This window comes from Somniosus microcephalus, chromosome 6 (genome assembly GCF_052327205.1).
Source record: "Somniosus microcephalus isolate GS21.2 chromosome 6, FLI_Smic_1.0, whole genome shotgun sequence".
NCBI classification, from domain to species: Eukaryota; Metazoa; Chordata; class Chondrichthyes; order Squaliformes; family Somniosidae; genus Somniosus; species Somniosus microcephalus.
In genome coordinates, this window is record NC_140992.1 from 173,393,657 (window position 1) to 173,414,216 (window position 20,560).

Genomic DNA, 20,560 nt, shown 5'->3' on the forward strand with positions numbered 1-20,560 from the left:
TCCAGAGTCTATAGAATTTTGGAAGATGACCAGCAGTGCACCTACTATTTCTAGGGCCACTTCCTTAAGTACCCTAGGATGTAGATTATCAGGCCCTGGGGATTTATCGGCCTTCAATCCCGTCAATTTCCCGAACACCATTTCCCTACAAATACTGATTTCATTCAGTTCCTCCCTCTCATTAGACCCTATGTTCCCTGACATCTCTGGGAGGTTATTTGTGTCCTCCTATGTGAAGACAGAACCAAAGTGTGTATTTAATTGGTCTGCCATTTCTTTGTTCCCCATTATAAATTCCCCTGATTCTGACTGCAAGGGACCTACGCTTAACTTCACCAATCTTTTTCTCTTCACATATCTATAGAAGCTTTTACAGTCAGTTTTTATGTTCCCTGCCAGCTTACACTTGTACTCTATTTCCCCCCTCCTCTTAATTAATCCCTTTGTCCTCCTTTGCTGAATCCTAAACTGCTCCCAATCCTCAGGTTTGCTGCTTTTTCTGGCCAATTTATATGTCCTCTCCTTGGATCTTATGCTATCCCTAATTTCCCTTGTTAGCCACGGTTGAGTCACCTTTTTTGTTTTATTTTTATGCCAAACGAGGATGAACAAATTCTGTAGTTCACCCATGCGATCTTTAAATGTTTGCCATTGCCTATCCACCGTCAACCCTTTGAGTAACATTCCCCAATCAATCCTACCCAACTCGCGCCTCATACCATCGTAGTTTCCTTTATTTAAATTCAGGATCCTAGTCTGAGTCAACTACTTCACTCTCCATCTTAATGAAGAATTCGATCATATTATGATCGCTCCGCCCCAAGGGGCCTTGCACAACAAGATTGTTAATTATTCCTTTCTCATTACATACTACCCAGTCTAAGATGGCCTGATCTCTAGTTGGTTCCTTGACATATTGGTCCAGGAAACCATCCTGTACATACTCTAGGAATTCCTCCTCCACAGTATTGTTCCTAATTTGGTTAGCCCAATCTATTTGTAGATTAAAGTCACCCATGATAACTGCTGTGCCCTTATTGCACGCGTCTCTAATTTTCCGTTTAATGCCAGCCCCAACCTCCGCATAACTGTTTGGGGGTCTGTATACAACTCCCACTAATGTTTTCTGCCCCTTGGTATTTCTCAGCTCTACCCATACAGATTCCACACCATCAGAGCTAATATCCTTACTTACAATTGTGTTAATCTCCTTATTAACCAGCAATGCTACCCCACCTCCTTTTCCTTTTTGCCTGTCCTTCCTGACTATTGAATACCCCTGGATGTTGAGTTCCCAGTCTTGGTCACCCTGGAGCCATGTTTCCGTAATCCCAATCATATCATAGCCGTTTACATCTATTTGCGCAGCTAATTTATCCACCTTATTACGAATGCTCCTCGCATTAAGACACAAAGCCTTCAGGCTTGTTTTTTTAACCCTCTTAGACCTTTTAGAATTGTTGTTTAATGCGGCCATGTTTGATTTACACCCTTGATTTCTCTGACTGCCACTTTTGCTTTTCTCCTTCCTGTCTTTTGCTTCTATCCTTGTTTCCCTTTCCTCTGTCTCCTTGCACAGGTTCCCAACCCCCTGCCATTTTAGTTTAAACCCTCACCCACAACACTAGCAAACACTGCCCCTAGGACATTGGCCCCGGTCCTGACCAGGTACAAACCGTCCAGTTTGTACTGGTCCCACGTCCCCCAGAACCGGTTCCAATGTCCCAGGAACATGAATCCCTCCCCCTTGCACCATTCCTCTAGCCATGTATTCATCTGAAATATCCTTCTATTTCTACTCTGACTAGCACGTGGCACTGGTAGCAATCCTGAGATTACTACCTTTTTGAGGTCCTATTTTTTAATTTACCTCCTAACTCCCTATATTCAGCTTTTAGGACCTCATCCCGGTTTTTACCTATCGTTGGTACCTATATGCACCACGACAACTGGCTGATCACCCTCCCCTTCCAAAATGCTCTGCAGCCGCTCCGAGACATCTCTGACTGCTTCCTCGTATTTCTCTTCACCCACATCCCCCTTTCATTCTCCCGCCCCCCCCCCCCCCCCAACCCCACTCTCTTCTGTGTCCGCCCCTGGAAAATACACTCCCAACTCCCTTACAACTGCACTTCTGAAATCCCAACGACCCGGTCTTTGACCCTCCATTCACCATGACATTTCTGCAGCTACCGATCTACTCAAGCACACCCTCACCACCACCTTTGATGCCCTTTTCCCTATTAAAACAATTACTCTCTCACCCTGGCCGTGCCCCCTGGTGCAGCCCTGATCTTCGCTCCCTTAAGTCCAGATCTGGCTGGACTGCATAAAGCACTATCGAGCCCTGCTCTTGTCTGCCAAAATTGCTCACTATTCCAGAATCATTCTAGAATGCAAAGATAAACCCTGGCTTCTATTCTCTACTGCGAATTCTTCTTTAACCCTTCTCCCCTGTCTCTTCCACCCTCGCCTCTGACAACAAGTGTGAGGAGCTCATAGACTCTTTGTCTCTAAAATTGAGACCATCCGTTCAGCTGCCTCTGCCACTTACCTTTCTTCCCCCTAGCCCACTGGGCCAAACTTCCTCTAAGGTTCCCCCCAGCCCTAGCCCTGAACTCTCATCTTTCTCCAGTTTCTCTCCTATCTCCCCATGACCTCTCCACGTTCATATTGTCCGAGTCCCACTTGCTGCTCCTTCAACCCTATTCCCACCAAACTGCTGACCATCCAACTTCCTTTTCTGGCCGACATTGTTAACGGTGTTCTCTCTTCAAGTACTGTCCTTCGCTCCCTCAAATCTGCTGTCATCACCCCTCTCCTCAAAAAACGAACCCTTGACCCCTCCGTCCTTGCAAACTACTGCCTCATCTCCAACCTCCCTTTCCTCTGAAGTCCTTGAACGTGTTTTCGCCACCCAAATCCGTGCCCATCTTCCCCGCAACTCCATGTTTGAATCCCTCCAATCGGATTTCTGCTCCTGCCACAGTACCGAAACGGCTCTCATCAAAGACTGTGACAAAGGTAAACTATCCCTCTTCGTCCTTCTTGACTTGTTTGCAGCCTTTGACATGGTTGACCACTCCATCCTCCTCCAACGCCTCTCCACCGTCGTCCAGCTGGGTGGGACTGCACTCGCCTGGTTACATTCTTATCTATCTAATTGTAGCCAGAGAATCGCCTGCGATGGCTTCTCTTCCTGCTCCCGCGTCGTTGCCCCCCCCCCCCCCCCAAGGATCTGCCCCGGTGGGGGGGGGGCCCCCTTTCTTATCTACACGCTGCCCCTTGGCGACAGCATCCAAAAAACACGGCATCAATTTCCACGTGCACGCTGATGACACCCAGCTCTACCTCACCACCACTTCTCTCGACCCCCTCCACGGTCTCTAAATTGTCAGACTGCTTGTCTGGCATCCAGTTCTGGATGAGCAGAAATTTTCCCCAATTAAATATTCGGAAGACGAAAGCCACAAACTCTGTTCCCTAGCCACTGACTCCAAGCCTCTCTCTAATATCTTTGAGACTGAACCACACTGTTCACAACCGTGGTGTCATATTTGACTCTGAAATGAGCTTCTGACCGCATATCCGTGGCGTAACTAAGACCGCCTATTTCTACCTCTAACATCGCCCATGTCCGCCCTTGCCTCAGCTCATCCACTGCTGAAACCCTCATCCATGCCTTTGTTACCTCTAGACTTGACTATTCCAATGCACTCCTGGCTGGTCTCCCACATTCTACCCATCATAAACTTGAGGTCATCCAAAACTCTGTCCGTGTCCTAACTCGCACCAAGTCCTGTTCACCCATCACCCCTGTGCTCTCTGACCTACATTGGCTCCTGGTTAAGCAACGCCTCGATTTCAAAATTCTCATCCTTGTTTCAAATCACTCCTTGGCCTCGCCCCTCCCTATCTCTGTAATTTCCTTCAGCCCCCCCGCCCCCCTGGAGATATCTGTGCTCCTCTAATTCTGCCCCCTTGAGCATCCCTGATTATAATTGTTCAACCATTGGTGGCTGTGCCTTCTGTTGCCTCGGCCCTAAGCTCTGGAATTCCCTGTCTAAACCTCTGCCTTGCTACCTCTCTTTTCTCTCCTTTAAGACCTTCATTCTTTTAAGACCTTCCTTAAAACCTACTTCTTTGACCATACTTTTGGTCACCTGCCCTAATTTCTCCTTAGGTGGCTCGGTGTCAATTCTTTGTCTTATAGCACTCCTGTGAAGCACCTTGGGACATTTTACTACGTTAAAGGTGCTATATAAATACAAGTTGTTGTTGCTTCTCATGAATGCAATTCCCGGTCTCGCCCCTTTGTGTGTCTGTTAAGATGAAGCATTTGCCATATCAAAATGAAGAATGCTTTAAGAACATAAGAAATAGGAGCAGGAGTAGACCTTCCGGCCCTTTGAGGCTGCTCCGCCATTCAATCATGGCTGACCTTCTACCTCAACTTCACTTTCAGTACGTTAACTAAATTTGAGGTTGAAGAGGAAGCTTCTTGATAAATTATGACTGTTTACAAGTTGCCAAAGAGTGAGCAGCTATGATGAGCAATGTTCCCTATAAGCTGCGCAGCCATGTAGCTCTCTGCCAGTCCTGCACAGCCCGGGACCGGCTTTTGCAATGTTGAAGTTCGCGCATGCACGAAACTTGTGAATGGGCTGCGCGGCCACTTAAAGGGGCCACGTATCCAAAAGAAAAATTATGGCGAACATTGATGATGAGCCCAGCAGATTATCTGGTAAAAGCCGGAAGTGCAGAGTTAGTGTTTTGGATGTAACTTGTCTGGTGAAGGGTCTTTCCTCTGCATCCCCAGAAAAGTTGATCCATCTTTCTCTTTCAGATGCTGACTGACGTGCAGTTTCCACTAGCTTCTGTTTTTATATTGCATATCCAGCATTTGTGGTTTTAACTTCATCTTGCCTGATGTAGCCCAAGTTACGCCAGCTCATTGTTCAAGATTTGTCTAATTAATCCTACCTTTTCTTTTCAGAGTCTGAAACCTTCACCCCATCTGTTTACTCAACTTAGTAAAGTGCTCAAGTTAAGCAAGGTCCAAGAGGTAAGAGAATGTGATGTGTGGCACAACAGTGCTGTTTTTAACAGACGTGGTCCTTGCTTGTCTCTATTCCAATTTAGTCTCGGCGCAAACTGTTCTGTTGTGACGTTACGCACCTCTGTTTCAGGTTATCTTTGGCCTTGCCTTGCTGAATTCTTCTAGCTCAGATCTGCGAGGGTTTGGTGAGTGACTTGACTTGTTTATACAACACATTTTCAACCTGTGTGTGTTTGCAAGTGCTATGAAATTAGACCATCTGAATAATTACACTAGTGGTATAGAAGTTTGGTTGGGTAGTTGGTTAGCATGCAGTCTACATCTTGGACCTAGGCTTCAGTCTAGTTCAGACTAATGGGATGAGAGTATGTCTCTCCCTTGCTTTCCCTCTTCTGTTGGCTATAACAGTCCTGCATGAAATATTTGCCTCAGCCTAATTCTTAGTGTGGAAATACCAGCACAAAACTGTTCATAGATTGGCAGTCTTGCTAGAAAAGCATTAAATTATGGGTGCTGTGGGAAACATTTGTTTAAAAAGAAGTAATCAATACAGCAGGGGCTGTTAGTAACTTTGTCCTTCCAACTTCATTGCTTCTATCGGGCAATCTTGGTATAAGGTGCACCAAAGCAGAAGTTGAATCTACTCGGGTACTGGAGAGTGTAGTTAGACTTGTCTGCCTAACTACTCAAGCTGCACAATATGGGCTAAAGAAATAGCTTGGAACAGCACACTTGTTTCCAGACACGATATAATCAGTTAATTATAAACTGCACAAAACCACTTGAGGATACCAGGCTGGTGCCTCAGGCTAGTTTAATTTATCTATACTGCACTGCTTTTCAGAGTTATTTTCTCTGGTTGGGGCATTTAACACTATTTCCAACACTCCATTATTTTTTTGTTTCAAATTTACAGCAGTCCACTTTTTTTTTACATAAAAATCTCTTACCTGTCCCACATGGCGCTTCACATTCGCTGCCGTTGGCACTTCAGAATTGTGGGAGTTTCTAGAGAAATCAGGAGTTGAAAGCCACTGTTTCTAGGATGACCTGTTGGTGTTGGATCTATTTGTTGGTTTTTCTTGTAGCATCAGATTATCATTATTACACACTAGGCTTTCAATGAAACCAGTTTTAAGTTTTTGTTTTATAAATAAGTAAAATGTTGCACGTCGGCCTTCCATTTAATGACTTCAGGAAGACGTTAATACACAGTACAGTAAACTCTTTCGTATCCGGCACCTACGGGACGAGAATGGTGCCGGTTGATTAAAAATTCCGGATAACGGAGCGGTATACCTACCGAGCCAATATATATATCGGCCGACCTCAGACCAGAAGAAGGGACACGGAGTGACAATGGCCCAAGGTCCGGGGGCCCCGGTTACACGGCCGCAGGTCCGGGGGCCCCGGTTACACGGCCGCAGGTCCGGGGGCCCCGGTTACACGGCCGCAGGTCCGGGGGCCCCGGTTACACGGCCGCAGGTCCGGGGGCCCCGGTTACACGGCCGCAGGTCCGGGGGCCCCGGTTACACGGCCGCAGGTCCGCTTTGGCTGGACGGCCAGCTGATACTGTGCGGGGAAGATTGCAGCGCCCACAGCGACGGCGGGAACAAGTGGTAAGTCATTCCCCACCATTTTCAGGACACTACTGCCTTCTGGGGCGGAAGCCTCAAAACCTACTCGTAAATTTTGCCGGTTATTAGAGAATTCCGGATAATTAGGTGCCGTTTAAACGAGAGTTTACTGTACTTTGATTTACTACTTTCTGAATGAGGAACCTTGGTTCACGTCCTTAACCTTCCTTTTTGGGATTTATTTCTGTGGATTTGAGTTAGCAGCAAGAGATGAACTGTTCTTTGTTGTAAGAAAAACTGGAATTTTTTTAAATGTTTTAAGTAAGAAACCTTTTAGATGTAAAAAGAATGCTAAATTCAATTTTATGTGATCGTTTTATTCAAGTGCTTTCAGTGGGATTAGACATTCTCTTCTCTCTTTTTCCCCCCCACACCCCCTGGCCATTATTTGTTCTGTACCAGCTCAAAACTTCACGTACAGCGGAACTTTAATTATCCGTTATAGTGGAGGGACTCCCTCTATCCCACCACATAATAGAAATTCGCAGACAGAGTTCCCAAAGTGGTGCTGTCAATTTTGAATGCTTTGTGCTTCGCCACTGGTCTGCTGGAGTCCATTCCAGCAGCACTTACATCTCCATTGGCAGGTTCAGCTGGCCCATTAGCTGATCTGCCAATTCGTAGGCTAAGCTCCCCCCCCACGCACCTACCTGCTACGCCCAATTGCCAGCCCTGCCGCCGACGCAAGATATAGGTTGATATTGTCTTATCAAACCTGTCTCTCTTGAATTTCAGCTCTCCAGTTCGTGAAACAGAAACTTCCAGACCTTCTGCGATCTTACATCGACGCGAACGTAAGTGGGAACCAAGAAGGTGGCTTTCAGGATATTGCAATAGAAGTCCTGCACCTGCTCCTCTCCCATCTCCTTTTCGGGCAGAAAGGAGCTTTTGGCGTTGGACAGGAACAGATCGACGCTTTCCTTAAGACATTGCGCAGAGGTAAAGAAAGCACTGTTGTATGGTCCTCTAATATGTACAACTGGGCGAGAGACAATGGTGTGCCAGTGTGGATGAGGAAGAGTGGGTCATTAAAAAATTACATTAACTATGGGTTACCTCTTGTGTAGATTGTCTTTGCTCTTACAACTTGCTCTATTCTTGTGTTAGTGAGGTATTTGGAAGTCTGGGCCATGCCCCATGGAATGCCTATAGCTCTCAACGTCTGCCATCTTACAATTTTTTGAAATTCGTTTTCGGGCTTCGCTGGTACAGTCCGTTCCCAGTTGCCCTGAGAAGATGGTGCTGGGCCTCTTTCTTGAACCGTTGGGAGTCCATGTGGTGAAGGTGTATGCACAAATGCTCTAAGCTCTAATAGCACAGCAGCAAAATGCATCAAATGAGGTGCTGCTGAGTCATATAGATCAGCTTCCCAATGGTTCAGGAAGTCTCTCCAGTGAGTGGATGAGCCATAGAGATGAAGATGATCATGGGTTCCATCCTTGGCTCAAGCTGCATTAGCTGATTTCAGCGGATGGAGTGATTGGGTGCAATACAATTTGTCTTGGTATTTCTTTCTGGGCAAGGGAGGATACAGGGTTCCTGCTCCTGATCGATGCCTAGGTGACCCCAGCCAAATGTGTGTGTGTGACTGTGTATTTATGTTGGGTGAGGAAAGGGCCAGGATTGGTTGAATAACCTGCCGACATTCACTGTCGAGGCTTACCCATGAATGAGGAGCTAGAGTGTTCCTGGTGCCATGGTAGTTTATTTCAGCAAACAATCGGAGTGCTCTCGACAGGGGTGGGGTGGGGAGGGGCAGCAGTGCGGCAGAGAAAGAAATTGCTCTGACCTGCCTTGGCTGCTAGTTTAACCATACACTTGCCAACCAGCATGCAGCAACTTGGAGAGGGCAAGTGCTCTATACCAAACATTACCAAGCTATGAGTTATATACTCATTGTTGAGGTACAATTCTACAAGTGTAGGTTACCCTCTGGCACCTCGTCCAAATGAGCATTTCTTATGATTGTAGATAATGTTGATGGGATACTCAGTTATGGGAGGGGCATTTTTTCCAAGCTGATTATGTCCTCTCGCAACCTCTGTGGCTCATTTAAGCTACATTGAATGGGAGAAGTACTACGATGTGGCTGTGCCTTCTGTAACTTTGTGGACAGGGAGAGGAGAGGCGGGTGTGGGTGAGAAGAAATTTAAAGGGAGAGTGATGCCTGGATGGTCTCTGACGGTGACCTGGGCAGGTTGTATGTTATGTGGGCTGGGAGACACAGTGGGTGGAAATAGAAGAAAGGGAAATTTATCCAAACCTTGCCAGGAGTGTGTTTTTAAGTAGTTTTTGGATAAATGACTAGGTTTTTTGGGGATCTCAATAGTTCTATTGGTTTCTGCATCTGTTGATGCACCCTTAAAAGTACTGCACTTGTTACTATTTTCTTGATAAATATATTTTTTGTGCTAGATTTTCCGCAAGAGCGTTGCCCTGTGGTGCTTGCACCACTGCTATATCCTGAAAAACGGGACATTCTGATGGATAGGATCCTGTCTGATTCGGGAGGGATAGTGAAAACAATGATGGACAGCTCATTAGCAGATTTCATGCAAGAAGTAGGCTACGGCTTTTGTACAAGGTATGTATAAATCTGCTTATAACTGACTTTCATCGGGGGGCAGCGGAGCGGGTAGAGAATTCAAACGTGCACTGTATCATACTGTAGTGCAGTGGTACTCCCAGCACAAACTGTCCTTTTGGACTTTTAAAAATATTCCTGATAATTCGAACATTATGAATGAGATTAATTTTACCTTCTGGGAAAGTAAAATCCTTATTTGTGTTTGAAAGGTAAAGCTGTTAGATGAAATTGTTCAGCTACCAGCTCTTGGGCGAAATACCCACTTCAGTCTGCATTTGCCACGGTTTACCAGTGAATAGTGACCTAGTTTATACTGGTATACAAATGAGATGGATTCTGTGCGGCATTTGACTTTGGAGTTCTTGACTCAAACAGTTGAAAACCTTTTTATTCACTAGCAATAATAGGTTTGCAGATTGGGTGGATAGCTGTCTGACAATTTAATGCAGAGAATTGTAAGGTGATACATTCTGAGAGGAAGAAGGAAAGGAAACATGTATACTAAATGATAAATTTTTATAAAGAGTAAAGGAGCAAAAAGACCTGATATGCAAATCTTTATTTAAAAAAGAGGACAGGTTGATAATGCTGTTTGTAATGAAAATGGCAATTGGGATGCTAGGCTGTATAATAGGGTTAAGGTTTGGCCACAGTTAGAATATTGTCAGTTTTGTGTGCCTTTAGGATGGTTCTGAATACGTGGAAAGGGTGCAAGTGTGTTGCTTTAAGATGATCTCAGGGAAGTGAGGCTTTATCATGAGGGGAGACTAGAGAAGCTATTTTCACTAGAATAGAGAAGGTTCAAAATTAGAGATGTTCAAAATTCTGAACAGCTTAGATCAGGTAATTAAGGAAAAAGTATTTATATTAGTTGGTAACCAGAGGGTATAAATTTAAGATAATCGGAGAACGAAGAGAGAAGCTAGAATTTTCTTTACACAAGATTGTTAGGCTATGGCATGGCCTACCAGAACCAATGGTGGAAGCATTATCTATCATGGCTTTTAAAAGGGAAGTGGGCAAATATTTTTTTTAAATATAAATTTTAAAGGGTTTGTGGAAAAGGCAGGGTAATGGGGCTAAGTGAATAGCACTTTGAGAGCCGGTGCAATGGGCAGAATGGCCTCCTCCTATGTTGTAAGTTTTTATCTGCTGCACAATGGAACATTCCTAGCTGAGAATGCAGACAGGATACCCAGTCCTGAAAATCTGCTCATGATATAAACAGCCTATTGCATTTTTTTTGTTTTCCTCATTCTCCCTGTGGCTAAGAGCACAAGCTCCACTTGGCATGTCCTGAGTCGTACAGTTGGGTTAGAGAACTTGCTCCATTGGAAGTTGTGATGGCTAACTCATATCTTGACACATGGTGGCATAGTACAGTGGTGCAACAATCTGTCGCACCTATAACATTAATAGAGGATTTAAAACTTTTATACTTTTTGGTTCTTGTCCACAGGCCCGGTTAGTCTACTAATGTCGTTAATTGGGTCACGCTGTAAGTCCATTATAAAAACAGTCATTAGTGAATGCACCAGAGAATCTGTGAAGTGATAATGTCGCTTAGCAGTTAGAGGTGCTCTGTTAGTTCATTCGTGCAGACCTAGAACCCTGGAATGGAGAGCTGGATGAATGAGACAGTTTTCAACAATAAAGGTGTGTGTGACGACATGCAAGTGTGGGGAAGCTGTGTTTATCTGTTCAGTACTCTCCATGAGTTGTGATATACTAAAGTTGTGACTGGGAATTCATGGGTTATACTGCTATTTCCTTTATAACTTGCATGCTTGTGACAAATCTATGCATCCATGTATGTCAGTCTTTTATTCACCCTTTTATCATGGCAACTATTTTATTATGAGACCAGCTTAGTGTGAGTAAAGTGAAACGATAGAGATCCTGATTGTCAAGTCTGTCCATTGTGACTTATGTTTTGCTGCTGTTGTAGAGATTTGGTTTGTTTTGTTTACTGACATTTTCTAGTAACTTGTTGGATTGCAATCATAATCAGGATGCTGCTACATGAGCTACTTTTAAATTTTTGTGCTCTGGCTGTGGGAGAGTCAAGCTACTTGAATAGTTTGCTGTTGATTGTGTGTCCAGTTGGAGGGTGCATGCGAACAAGTAAGTATACAATTGTCTCCCTTTACAACACTTAGAATGCAAAATGTTTTTCCTCCAGGGAAGGAGGCATTTTTATGGGGGTTGACTTTACACCAGTTTATTAGTACCGTATGAAGATTACATTGACTGTCAAGGTTACCCTCCAGTAACTGCTGCAACTTTACACCTATTTTAGCATTGGATCAAAGTTCCAGTTCAAAGAAGTCCATTATTTTCAGTTAGTACTTGCACCTCGGAAAATAAATCTTTCTCACTAACTGAACATTAACTTTTTTTTAGTGCTGAAGAATGCCGCCAAATCATTTTGCAGTTTGGGGTTCGGGAAGTGACGGCTTCTCAGGTTGCCAGGGTGTTGGGAATGATGGCTCGGACACATTCAGGCTTGACTGATGGCATTTCCTTACAAGTAAGCATAATACAAGGAAGTAAAAACATATGAACATATGATGAACTTGTAGAAGTTGTGCTGCTGAACTAATGAAATACAGTATCAACATGGTGTGGCTTCCTTTATACTGCCAGCTTGTCACTGTTCCATTCAGATATTCCTGTGTACAGCCCCGCTATCACAGCTTTGCCATTCTTATGGTTGTTTTCCCAGCTGGGACCCATTTCATCACGTGAGGATACTGATCTTCAATCATATGCCATGCAGCCAAGGTTTCAGCTAGAGTGACAATATCACCACATATTACAAACCCTCACATTCACACACATGGCCTTCAGTGTCTCAAGTTCCTGTTGTTTTTGTAATGTAACAGTGTTGAACCAGGTGTGCGACCAGATGCAGTCTTGATAGATCTCTGCCCTCATTCTGAAATTAACCCTTCAACCCTCACGGAAACCTTTTATTTCTCCATATGCATCATCTTTAGCAGTCTAATAATATTTTAGGCTGTTTGAGTTCTAGCAGCTTCCAGGCACCATGGCCAGGTTTTTAGGTTTATGCGCTTGCCAGTCTAATTTTCCGTCCAGCGAAGTTGTGAACTGGCGAGAGCATAAATGGAAAACCCCGGCTAATCTCTGCACTGAATTGTACACATGTTTCCAAGTCTGCAAAACTAGCCTTTTCTATATTCTCAGCATTTTATATGAATGACAGTGAAGATGTTGACAGCATATCCATGTCCTCTTCTGGAGCCACATTGACTTTCCCTACAGCCTTCCTTTCAGGTGCCCGAGTCCTGGCCAGGGCCCACTAAGCACACTATTGCCTTTGGTGTTCTTGCACTCCTTCCTGTCACCTTTTGTACTTAATGAAATCATTACTGCCAATTTCCAAATCAGAAATACTTTCCCCATTCTCCAGACAGTTTGGCTAACCTGGTAAACTCTGAGCCTCCCTCCCCTACTTGGTAGATTCTTCAGCAGCAATTGTACGCAGACTTCAGTTTTTTCCTCCATCTGCTACACTGCCTGTCTACCCCCCAGTGACTATTGTCTTGCCATTTCTTTTGCTACAATGGTCAGTTATCCCTGGCATCTACATAGGTGAGCCATAATCTGAACAGCGTCAGTGGGTACCTTTATTGCCTCTTCTCTTCGTGTCCTTTACTGGTTCCAATCCAATAATATTTCCAGTGAGCTCATGTACAATTGCAAACTGCTTCCTGCTGTCTGTGATGGCGACAAACCTTTTACCAACTGATGAGGATTGTGCTAAACTAGAAAAATATAAATTGCATTTATGCTCTGGCTTTCACACCAGGAAATCCAAAACCACTTCACAGTTTGAAGTGTCTTACTTCTACTAGTGTAGGCCAACATGGCAGTTAATAGGTGCAGGTAAATGAGATAAATAACCAGTTAATTTGTTTAGATGGTGTAGGTTAAGAGATGAGTGTTGCTTAGGCTATACCATGTAAGTGCCCCGCTCTTTAATTAGTGCCATGCGATATTTTACATCCACCTGATGCAGATGGGGCTTCACTTTAACATTACATTGTGAGGCAGCACCTACGGCACTGCAACACTCCCTCAGTAAGTGGTAGCTTAGATTATGTGCTCCAGTCAGAGTTTGGAGCTTGAACATACAACCTTCAGAATCTGAGGTGAGAGCCAAGCTGACACCGTCCAGGTGGAATTCTTGCACTGTTGTGTGACAGATGTGCACGAACTGAAGCGGCTAAGGAGATGGAAAAGGAGCAGTCAGTGATCTAGCAAGTTGAGTGAGGAATTGCAGAAAGTGCTAGGGTATGATCATCTCATGCTGACTGATTTTACTGCCCAGGTGGGAATGGACTTTGACCCATTAAGAAAGGTCTTGGAACAGAACAAGGCTGTTAAAGAAAATGGCAAATGTAAAGTGCTGCTTGAATTCTGTTATTCAGTTCTATTTAGAAGCAGCAAAGAGCCATGTCTATCTTTGTCCCTTGCAGCTCAGTGGAGACAAGAAAATGGACAACCCAGACATAGCAGCTTAGCCTTCGGTGTTCAGGGTAAGGATCAGGCAGGCTTCTCATTCTGATTTGGTTTTTATTTTAAACTAAATGCTTTGTCTTGGTTTACAGTCCATCTCAGCCCCTGGTAGTGGAATCTGGAGTGATGGGAAGGATAAAAGTGACTCTGCACAGGCCCATACCTGGAACGTAGAAGTATTTATTGATGTCGTGAAAGAAGTGGTAAGTAAACAGTTGACGTTCTAGTGAAAGCTGCAATCACTGCACTTGTGGCTTTTTTTGGAGGTTGTTGTCAAATGCAGTTTGGGGCAGAGCATTGCGTTTTGTCTTCACTTGAGATTGTGTACAATAATACAGTTGTATACGGGCAGGAATGGTGATTTTTGTCATGGTTGTAGAAAGGTTGCTTGAATTTGGGAAAGTAGATTTTGTTTCGGGAGTCAGTCAAACGTGCTTGTCTTGAGATGCTAAAATCTCTTTGCCTGTCACTAACCTGGTTTGATTTGAGACCCTGTACTGTGAATAGTTGCTCCCAAGTACCAGTCCAATTGTAGAATCACTAAATGATGCGTTTCTCTCACGAACTGTCTGTCAAAAGCATAATATCAAGCAAATGTACTCGATCATTTTGCTACAGCAAACTCGGCAATACAGTTGTGTGATTCGGCTTCCCTATACTCTGACCCAGGTTCCCATGTTTTTTCCCAGTGACGAGAAATTTTGGGATCGCCAGTGTTAGTTGCTCCAACTGACCAGGAAGAGCTGGCTTGCTTAGGGAATTGGTTATCTTTCTGAAAACTATAGTTAAAAAGTATTTAATGTTGATTTTAGGTCCTTTTTAAAGCAGTGTGCAATTAAAATTAATTGGGCACAGCATTGCTATTTTCTGTCTATAAACAGCTAAGCTCAACAGAAGAAAATCCCATTATTATCACAAAGGATTGCGTGGAGGTAATATGCTCCATCCAATCAATTGTCGCTGTGGGTTGTCATTAGAAACAAAGTACTGAGCAGTTTTGCAGGTTTCTGACGTGCAGAAATAATCGCAGATGATACCTTGGGAAATTTTCTAACCAGTGTTGCTGTAATCGCACATTGATCCTGCCCTGAAGTAGTTAATTCTGTATGGAGTTAAAGGAGTATTACAAGCATGTGTGCCCCCTCAATTTGGTTTTGGACCACCCACTCATTAATGTACGAGCATAAAACCCAATGAGACACCCCACGTGCCTGTAATTCACTAGTCGACGTTCTATGATTTTTGGCTAACCTGGATAACTCCTGCCTGATTCTGATCCAGGAGTAGAGTTCCAAAGTACTGACCCACTTCTCATTCACTTCTATTGTGCTTTGTTGAAGAAATGTATACATTTGAACATGGTGTAACATGTTACTCAGTTACCCAGTGGTACTCCGCATGGTGTAACCTGTTACTCAGTTACCCAGTGGTACTCCGCAGGCTAAAAATAGCCAGTTCTGTCACATTTCAGCAGACAGCAGCACACTTAAGAAATCTAATCGCTCTTCTGTGCCAGATTAAGTGAATTCTGTTTAGACTGAATTGCTGAATGCACAATAGCTTGTGGTAGAAAGATTTGCAAAAAAGGTTATTTTTATCTTCACCTTTGTTTGCACATAGTTTTCAGTAGAGCTACTTAACACCCTGTGGGTGGTGTTCATGGGCAAAAATCAATTTAAAAAAAAAAAAAAAAGACTCGTAACTCTGGCTAGAAAAAAAAAATTGATTTGTATTGCACCTAATCGCATGTCTCAAATGTACCAAAGTTCTTAATGTGCAATGAATTACTGGGACGTGCAGTCACTGTTACTTGGGTGAACATGGCAACCATTTTATGTACAGCCAAGACAAACAGTAGTGAGATGAATGAGCAGTTAATCTGTGAAAATTGACCATCATTGGATCCGGATAACCTGACTTTGCAGGTAAGAAGGTTGCTGGTATTGAAGGGCTGTGCTCTCACCTGCGATGTCTGACATTGCAGCTACAAAGGCAGGGGATAGAGTATGTTTGTATTGTTTGCAGCGACAGACGTTGACAGGTGCATGTTCATTGAATTAATTGGTGACATCGTTCAGATCTGGTATCCTGATTGGTTGTTCTGCTGACTAGTCGTGAGAAATTCAGGCAAGCTCATCACAGTGTCAGTAATACTTTACGAGAGAAGTATGGAGTAAAGATCAGGTGGCAGGGATAGAGGGAAGGAAAGTAGGCCAGCCATCCAATGCAGAGCAACATTATTGGAGTTTTTGTGTTCCCTCTTGATTAGATGAGTTGTGTTTGCAGAGAGATTGAGAAAAATAATTTAGGTACCACAACTTGGGGCATGATTGTTGTGTTTCTGCCAGAGATGCTTTGTGCAGTGCTGTCATTAGGCTCATTTAAGCATATTGGTGACACTACACTATCAGCAAAATTTTACTTAACCAATGCACATTTTAGTATGTGATGGGCTTCTTTGCACTTAATTCACTACCCTAAATTGCACCCACCTCTACCGACAGCTTCTATTGCTAAGTAATGAAGCTGATTTCCAGTGTTAATCGAATGAGCAATAAGGAACATTTTGATGGGCTAAGAACTCTTTTGCCTCCAAAAGAGACATCTGAGGGTAACTACTAGAGGTATATTAGATACTTACTGGGGTAAAGTAAGCCCAGAACAGTTCTTTTAGATACAGCAGGGCAAGAGGGCATAGGTTGAGGATTGTGAAGTACAAGTTTAGGACTGACACTGATCTATTTCTTTGCAGTGTGATCAGTGGTTGGGAGCAGGTGGCTCGGGGGTGTGGTTGAGGCAAGACACTGGGCTCATTTAAGAAGTGGCTAGATGCTATAATGAGAAGATAGTGAGGGTGGTCTTGATAAATGAATTGAAATGGACCGAGGGGCCTTCATTTAAATCTGATGTGTGTTTGCTGTTGGATTAAACTCTATGCAGTTGACCATGTAGGTTCTGTATTCAAAAACTCATACTGCACTCTTCCGTCAACTGACGTTGAATTGAAGGATGTAACGGTGCGATCTAAAGGAACAAACATTCCCCCTGGTCTAAAATTAGAATGGGAACAGTGGCATGATGTGGATTTCAAACCTGTGCTTACTTTCCAGGAGAAACTCGTTCCCAAATTTGTAATGTTTTCGACATGTCTTATTGCTTATATGAAATTGCTCAAATTGGTACAAATTATACTGTCGGATCAGTAAAATGTTGCTTTTAAATTTGAAACTATGTTTCTGCCTCAGGAATTTCAACATCCGTAGATTTATAGATTATGGGAACTGTAAAGTGATACGGTGAATTTCATAGATGTATGTGGATTTGGTGCAGCTGCCTGTTCTATCATGTCACTGCGAATAGATGCCAGATGGTGACTTACAGCTGTTCTAATTACTTCGGTATTTTGTGTAATGCCTATTGTGCAACCTTTAAATAGCTAGCCTTAGGAGCCAGGCCTCAGTATAAGTATTGCTCTTTTATTTTTCTCAAACAAAAAGACTTGCATTTATACAGCACCATTCACAACCTCAGGATCTCCCAAAGTGCTTTGCAGCCAATGAAGTACTTTTGAAGTGTAGTTGCTTGTAATGTAGGAAATGTGGCAGCCAATTTGCACACAACAAGCTCCCACAAACAGCAATGAGATAATGACCAGATAATCTGTTTTAGTGAGGATGAAATATTGAACAGGACACTGGGGAGAACCCTTCTTCGGAATAGTGCCATGGGGTAGTTTACATCCACTGAGGGGGCAGATGGGCCCTTGCTTTAACATCTCACCTGACAGTGCAGCACTCCTTCCATACTGCACTGGATTGTCAGCCTAGAATTTTGTGCTCAAGTCTCTGCAGTGGGACTTGAACCCACAACCTTCTGACTCAGTGGCACGAGTGCTACCCATTGAGCCTGTGGCTGACTCTCTGCACCAAGCTTAGACTGCAGGAATCTTTCTAAATCAGCTCAAGTTTCTTTAAAGCTTGGCACAAATTTTCTGCAGAAAGTGTTTCCTGTCTTCCAATTATTAGATCAGATAGCATTGGGAAAAGGAAGATTAATCATTAAGAATTTTTAAAGTATCCTGATGACTAGTCAGTAAATGCACCAGCCATACCAGGAGGTACAAAGTTCCATTCCTTGTTTATGCCAAGTTCAACATCATCCGAAAACGTCAGATTCCACATGTACGCTGACGATACTCTGCTCTACCTCACTATCACCTCTTTCAACCCCTCCACTGCCTCTGATCTGTCACGTTGCTTGTCCAACATCCAGTATTGGATGAGCAAAAATGTCCTCCAATTAAACATTGGGAAGACCGAAGCCATTGTCTTCGATCACCGCCATAAACGCCGTTCCCTAGCCACCCCATCCCCCTCATCTGAGGCTGAACCAGACTGTTTGCAACGTTGGCATCCTGTTTGACCCTGAGCTGAACTTCTGACCCCATATCTCTCCATCACAAAGACTGCCTATTTCCACCTCTGTATCATGCCCCTGCCTTAGCCCACCTGCTGCTGAAACCCTCATCCATGCCTTTATTACCTCCAGACTCTACTATGCCAATGCTCTCCTGGCCAACCTACCACCCTCTAAACTTGAGGTCATCCAGAACTCTGCTGGCGGTATCCTAACTCTCATCAAGTCCTGTTCAACCATCACCCCTGTGCTTGCTGATCTACATTGGCTCCTGGCTTGGCAATGACTCGATTTTAAAATTCTCATCCTTGGTTTAAATCCCTTCACTGTCTCCCCACTCCCTATCCCTATAGCCTCCTCCAGCCCTATAACCCTCCATGATCCCTACGCCCCTCCAATGCTGGCCTCTTGCATATCCCTGATTTCCTTCACTCCAGCATTGGCGGCTGTGCCTTCAACTGCCTAGGCTCCAAGCTCTGGAATTCCCTTCCTAATCCTCTCTGCCCCTCTACCTCTTTCCTCCTTTACGTCGCTCCTTAAAACCTACTTCTTTGACCAAGCTTTTGGTCACCTGTCATAATATCTCTGAGGCTTGGTGTCGAATTTTATCTGGTAAAGCACCTGTGAAGTGCTGTTGGATGATTTACTACATTAAAGATGTTATATAAATGCAAGTTGTTGAGTTTGCTGATCTTAACTGGGGACAGTAGTTTAGGTGCTTAAAATTGGCCTCGGCATCCTTGAGTTAGGGAGGACAAATGCCAGAGTGCTTGCAGTTGATCACTATCCTGTGATTCCTGCTGGAAAATGTGTGTCTGAGGGCAGGATTTGTCTTGGCTGTAATGCTGCCACAGTCAAATAGACTGCTACAGAGCTTACCTTAGTAAGAATCAGCACTTTTTTCAGAGGGGAGTACATTGCCATTGCTTTTATTAGCGGGGTACAGATTGAGAGGATACCCATAAAATTGGTACACTTGGTATCATGCTAATTTCATTGCTGTGTTCACAAGAGTCTAGTCTGTTTATTCTTTCTCTGTTCACAGCCCACAAAGAAAGTAAAACTGCCAAAATAGAGAAGGATGTGACTGATAATGTAATTGCTCAGTGAAGACTGAACATAACAGCCTGTAGTTTGTAAACAAACCACAAATACAACAGTGCCATTAACAAAACGATACTGAGTACACACTGCAGGAGCTTTAGCTTTCCCTGCATGTCTCCAGCATGTCCGCACATTCAAAATGGTTGAACACTATGCTGTGGACGAGCTGTGTAAATATGGATATCTGCAAAACTATTTTTAGAGGCCTTAAGGGGAAAGCATTTGTCTCTGGATGACCCAACACTTTTAAAGTGGCAGCCTCAGCTTTTGTTAAAGCCGGGTAGAATTCTTCTGTAGAATAGTTCCTAGTAAATAATGTATGGGTTTGTGGAGTTTCTGCTATGGTGCCAGTCTGAGTCTGCCCCTTCTACCTTTGCCGCTTTAATGTACCACAATGAAGGCATCATCAATTTGACTTTGTTCCTGGCTGACTTTAGTATTTGTATTAAGCAGAAGCCAGTATCTGGGACTTTTAACACTTTGTTTACTTTGGAGGAATCCGCTAACATGGTTAAAATCTTTAGACTGCTCTAAAGGCGAAGTTTAAATGCAAACCCGTGGAAGTGTACCCCCAGGTGGCCCGTTAGAGCTGTGTGGCGATAACGGAAGCTTGGCTCAAAAATGGGCAGGATTGCATTTTAAATATTCCTGGATATATGGTGTTCAGGAAAGATGGGGAAGGAAAGAAAGGAGGTAGTATTGATTAAGGAGAATGTTCGTGCTGGAGAGAGGATATCCTGGCGGAGTCAAGGACAGAATCTATTTGCTTAGAGTTCAGAAACAATAGAGGTGCCATTATATGAGGTGTATTCTATAGGCCACCAACTAGCGGTAAAGATAGAGGAGCAAATTTGCAGGGAAATTAGAGAGGTGCATGAAGTATAGATTAGTGATAATGGACTTCAATTATCCTAGTATAGACTGGGATAGTAATAGTATAAAGGGCAGAGAGGGGGAAGAATTTCTGAAGTGTGTTCAGGAGAACTTTCGTGATCAGTACGTTTCCAGCCCACTGAGGAAGGAGGCATTGCTGGATCTGGTTCTGGGGAATGAGGTGGGTCAAGTGGAGCAAGTGTCAGTAGGTGAACATTTAGGGCCTTGGAGAGGGTGCAGAAAAGATTTAGAAGAATGATTCCAGGGATGAGGGACTTCAGTTACATGGGTAGACTGGAGAAGCTGGGATTGCTCTCCTTAGAGCAGAGAAGGTTGAGAGGA

At 43.8% G+C, this 20,560-nt stretch overlaps 1 protein-coding gene across 13 annotated transcripts in view; it reads left to right on the forward strand.

The window, feature by feature from the left end:
- cnot1 (CCR4-NOT transcription complex, subunit 1) overlaps positions 1-20,560 on the forward strand; it is a 239,717-nt gene that overhangs the window by 57,734 nt on the left and 161,423 nt on the right. For all 13 annotated transcript variants that reach the window (XM_085990940.1, XM_085990937.1, XM_085990939.1 and 10 more), the window contains 6 exons: positions 4,997-5,065; positions 5,190-5,244; positions 7,432-7,635; positions 9,112-9,280; positions 11,687-11,813; positions 13,918-14,028. In XM_085990940.1, coding sequence (XP_085847066.1) covers positions 4,997-5,065; positions 5,190-5,244; positions 7,432-7,635; positions 9,112-9,280; positions 11,687-11,813; positions 13,918-14,028 — 735 coding nt within the window. The remainder of the gene's footprint in view (positions 1-4,996; positions 5,066-5,189; positions 5,245-7,431; positions 7,636-9,111; positions 9,281-11,686; positions 11,814-13,917; positions 14,029-20,560) is intronic.